This window comes from Durio zibethinus, chromosome 18 (genome assembly GCF_047325235.1).
Source record: "Durio zibethinus cultivar Kanyao isolate XHJ-2024 chromosome 18, ASM4732523v1, whole genome shotgun sequence".
Classification (NCBI taxonomy): domain Eukaryota; kingdom Viridiplantae; phylum Streptophyta; class Magnoliopsida; order Malvales; family Malvaceae; genus Durio; species Durio zibethinus.
Window position 1 is genome coordinate 22302169 of NC_143179.1, and position 4621 is coordinate 22306789.

The 4621-nt window shown below is 35.0% G+C and overlaps 1 protein-coding gene across 1 annotated transcript; it reads left to right on the top strand.

The window, feature by feature from the left end:
• The first annotated feature begins 448 nt into the window (after window positions 1-448).
• On the top strand, window positions 449-3758 carry LOC111300770 (PQ-loop repeat family protein / transmembrane family protein). The gene is made up of 12 exons (XM_022896386.2): window positions 449-856; window positions 990-1032; window positions 1263-1289; window positions 1825-1923; window positions 2019-2122; window positions 2227-2398; window positions 2594-2698; window positions 2787-2882; window positions 2978-2998; window positions 3077-3135; window positions 3226-3316; window positions 3412-3758. Exons 1-12 carry the CDS (start codon window positions 633-635, stop codon window positions 3508-3510), a joined length of 1140 nt encoding a protein of 379 aa, XP_022752121.2. The 5' UTR covers window positions 449-632; the 3' UTR covers window positions 3511-3758.
• The last annotated feature ends 863 nt before the right edge of the window (window positions 3759-4621 follow it).

Below are 4621 nucleotides of genomic sequence, written 5' to 3' on the forward strand. Positions count from 1 at the left end.
ATGCAAAAAGAAGGGAAATATATGGAAATATATAAACTTCCAAGTTCCAATGACATAAAAATGTCATCACATTCTGACGTATCAGTCATTCTCATTTTTCTGTAATAAACTTCTAGTGAATTTGGACCGTCAGCTGAGGATTTACATGCATCTTTGACAGGAATATGTGGTCATATAGGATTCATGCATGAAATTTAACTTTGGGTTTTCACTTTGTAAGTTGAAACTTGAAACGAATGAAAGCATCAAGGTTCAGAATATGCGTAAGATAAAGTTGAAGTCCTTTCACAATTGACTCACAAAAGGACAAAACAATAATGATAGATACCTCGTCGTATTTGGTAATTAGGTTTTACCTATCTTTCATATCTCTTGATTTAATGATTAAAAAACTTTAAAAAAGATACGTTTAGTGTAAATTCTAACTTTATCATCTTTTTTTTTCCTTGTACGAGCATTTACTTTCCTTTAAATAAAAAAAAAAAGGTATTTTCTTAATAATAAAAACCCACAGTTGCACCATTTTTTTGTATTTTGTATATAAAGGCTCTTCTTTCCGCAAAACAGAACCCACCAACTTAAAAAGTGTATCAGTCTTTTGTCTATGAGAGGAAGAGAAGAGAAATTTGGCTATGTCTCAAGCTTATTGTGTAAAGGAAAAAAAGCCCTGCGTTCGCTGGGTTAAGAGATACTTCGAAGACTGTCTTTGCAATCTGAATGATGATTTCTCTTTTGCTTTTGGGTTAGCTAGTCTAGTCTGCTGGGGAGTTGCGGAGATCCCTCAAATCATCACCAACTTCAAAACCAAGTCCAGCCATGGAGTTTCCCTTCTTTTTCTCCTTACTTGGATTGCTGGGTTCGATTTCTTCTCCCCCAAAAGACATGAAAACAACCTCTTTTTTTTTCTTTTCAGTTTTTTATTGAACCAAAGAATGTTCAGTTTCCTGTTATACTTATGCTTATGTATTGTTCTTCACTATTTTTTGCAGAGATGTGTTCAATCTTGTTGGATGTCTTCTAGAACCTGCAACAGTGAGTTTTTTTTTTTTTTCAGGCCTTGGTGAATTGAATCACGAGAGCCATAGATACTATTACTGTCTCTTTGGTGGTCCAAAAACCTGAAGCCGGTTCAAAATTTTGGTTGGCTCAGATTAAAACAGGCCTTTGTTTTTATCAACAAAAATGCTATCTTTCAATTTCCTTGATATCTATATTCCACAAGCCTTACTGATTTTTCATTCTTAAATTTTGTGTGGATGCAGTTGCCGACTCAGTTCTTCACAGCTCTGGTACTTATTATGACGCCTTCTGTCTATATTTACATGTTTCACTTCATAATGAACCCTTCTTCTATTTATAATTGCAATTGAGGACCATTCTTGAGGAACAGTATGGGTCAAAGTGAAGTGGCCCAAATTAACATCATGGGTTTCTTTTTCAAGTTGTCCCGTGCCCCACTCTACTAACAACCCACATTTGGGGTTGCATTGAGACTTTCAAATATCAGCCCGATTTCCATATAGAAGAAACCCAAGCCTCTCTGCCAACCGCTAGCAATAAGTTCTAAATCCACTTTGCAGGACAAATATCCCCATACCAAAATTTATATATACATATATATATATATATATAAACGCAATTTGAGAATAGTTTGAAATTCGAATAATTTTAAATTTTTTTTAATATATACATATATATATATATATTAAAAGTTTGTGTTCACTTATGAACTTGGTTGATCTTGTAAAATTGTCTCACATATTTTTAATTTTGTGTGAAACTACAATACTTATCAATAGCTAATTACCTGGTTTTTATTGTCAGCTTTATACAGTGAGTACTGTGGTTCTAGTATTGCAAGGTGTATACTATGATTATATCTACAAGTGGTGGAAATGTAGACGGATCAAAACTGACAACATGGTACATACCTTACTTGAACATTCTGGCGTTTCAAATAATTTTATTGCATATCATGAATGGTTATAGTTTCACCAATATGTTTTATGTAATGTTAGGTTGAGGATGAGAACAAACCCTTGAAGCCTGGCAAACCTGATGCAGGCATTCCCATACCTAAGGCCTCATCAAAACCCAATCCTCGCAGGGAGTATTACTACACGTATTATACTTCTAAGTCACTTTTTGTTGTACATTTTTTTTCATTATTTTATTCCAAAGTTAATTCCTCTAAGACATTACTGTTACAATATTACATTATTTCAGGTCAGCTAGATCTTTGGCTAGCAGTGGCACTCCACCATTTCGAACATATATGAGGGTAGCTAAAAGTGGTCCTTCAGCTATGGAACTTGACAGTGACTCATCATCGGAAGATGAAGCAGCTATAGTTTCATCCAAAAAGTCCGTTACTCGACCTAGGCCAATCCCAAGAGCAGTGAGTCTTGAACTTGCTAAATGACTTTGAAGCTAGCTAAAACAATGAGAATTATATCTTATCCTTTGGTTTTTTGCTTACATTGATGTTTCAAAAGTTTAAAATGCTAGACATTTTTTACTTTTTCTCTTGAAGCATTGGTTGAATAACATCGATATCGATGTAAATTTCTTTTTTTTTCTCTGTAATCTTCAGGCTGCAAGTTATGGTACATTTCTAGCTGCCTCGGTCAACTTGCCCCTCGGAAGTAAGGCTTGGATGGAAGTAAGAACTGGTTTTACCAATAGAAGATTATTACAGGTACCATTCCTGGTTAATTCTAACTCAAATTCAACAAAGATTGGCCCATGCAACTGCAAATTACTTAAATCATTGGTCTCTGTCACAGGGACACACTATGAAGCACAGCGCCTTTGGGCAATGGCTGGGATGGCTAATGGCTGCCATATACATGGGAGGCCGAATCCCTCAGATATGGTTAAATGTAAGCATTTGAGCTAAATTAAGGAAACATTGATTTCTTTCTCATCATAACTTTTCTGATTCCCTTATTAAAGCCATTGGTTTTATGTTGATCAGATTAAAAGAGGCAGTGTGGAGGTAATACTCTTAACTATATATTTTTATTTCTTCTAAAATATGTGGATTGAATTGGCTAAATGTCTGGAAACCAAGCAGGGCTTGAATCCTCTCATGTTCATCTTTGCCATGATAGCTAATGCTACTTACGTGGCAAGGTTAGCTCTGTCTTAGACTTTGTCCATTTGTTTTACTTGATTCTGCAGCGATTGGGCTTATCTCAAGCTTTTCTTTGAATGTTTGCACAGCATTCTAGTGAGAACCACTGAATGGGAAAACATTAAGGCTAATATGCCATGGTTGCTGGATGCTGCAGTTTGCGTGCCACTAGACTTATTTGTATCCTTTTTGTTACTTTCTCAACTAGACATTCAATAATTCAATGATTATTGCTTGCTTACTCTGACATTAAGCCTTGACATCCCGAATAACAGATCATATTGCAGTACATTTATTACAAATTTTCCAGAGTGACAGATAAATCGGAAGATTATGGAGACTACATGGAAGCAAGTAAAGAAGCTGAGCCTTGATTGTGGATGGCCGTATTAGCTAAATGTCCCAAATCTTTAGAGCAGAACTTCCCCCCGCCTACCTTGCTAGAGTACATTGTAGTAGTATAAGCTTATGTTTCTGTAGGAAGACCTGTTTCAATCTGCAAATTAAAATTTTTTTCTTTTCTTTTTGGTGTTTTTGATTAGTCAATTAACAACCTTATTTAGTCATCTTTTATCAGCTGATCTGCTAAGTTTGGCCATTAAATGGGTTTATTTATTTATTTTTTTGTTTTCTTACCAATTTGTCAGCTCCCCATATGTTTACGTGAGCCATAGAAAAGAACTTCCAATTCTCACAAGTCACAACCCTAATTTCAACAATATAAACCAAAAGCTGATTAAATATATTAATCTATTGCTCTTAATTTCTAAAATAACAAAAAAAATTTAAAAGATTAATATAGCAACATTACAAACAAGTCAAAAATATTTTCTTGTCCTGTTCTTTCTCTTAAGAATATTGGCAAACGATCATACACAAATCTGCTATTGACAGACAAGTGGGGAATTGGCATTTATAATTTACATGGGCCAAAAAAAGCTTAGAGGCAAGTTTTTAATTGCAGCTATCCCTATCCTACGCATTGCTTGGAAATGCAGTCATCTAACTTCACCTGGAGTGAGGTTAAAACAATGAGAATTATATCTAATCCTTCGGTTTTGTGCCTGCATTGATGTTTCAAAAGTTTAAAATGCTTTAACTTTTTTTTTTTTGGCTTTTTCTCTTGACAGATTGGTTGAATAACATCGATATAAAGTCAATGAGGGGTGCAACAGGGTAGTGGGAAGAAGAAGACACTGGTCCAGCTGAAGCATCAACATCAAACAATTCTTAAACGAGTATTAAACCTAATAATGTATAGTCTACCACAAATTATATGGTGCCCCATTGGCTCCCCAAAAAAGATATTGCCACCCTAGCTAATTGATCTTATCATTCTAGCAATGACTCTGGAGTCTTGAGACTGAAACCCATCACGGGATGCTAACCACCATGGCACCAACTTATCACATGTGTTGGAATCTTTAAGATTAAGATGCCCAATAACAATGTTATTTTGATAAACATAAACCTATAGAATTCGAA

Excerpts from the sequence above, each read along its gene's own strand:
- LOC111300770 (XM_022896386.2), top strand. The coding sequence starts at position 633 with ATGTCTCAAGCTTATTGTGTAAAGGAAAAAAAGCCCTGCGTTCGCTGG. Across the intron at positions 2,399-2,593 it reads CTAGGCCAATCCCAAGAGCA|GCTGCAAGTTATGGTACATT; the intron begins GTGAGTCTTGAA and ends TGTAATCTTCAG. Across the intron at positions 3,317-3,411 it reads GCGTGCCACTAGACTTATTT|ATCATATTGCAGTACATTTA; the intron begins GTATCCTTTTTG and ends CCCGAATAACAG.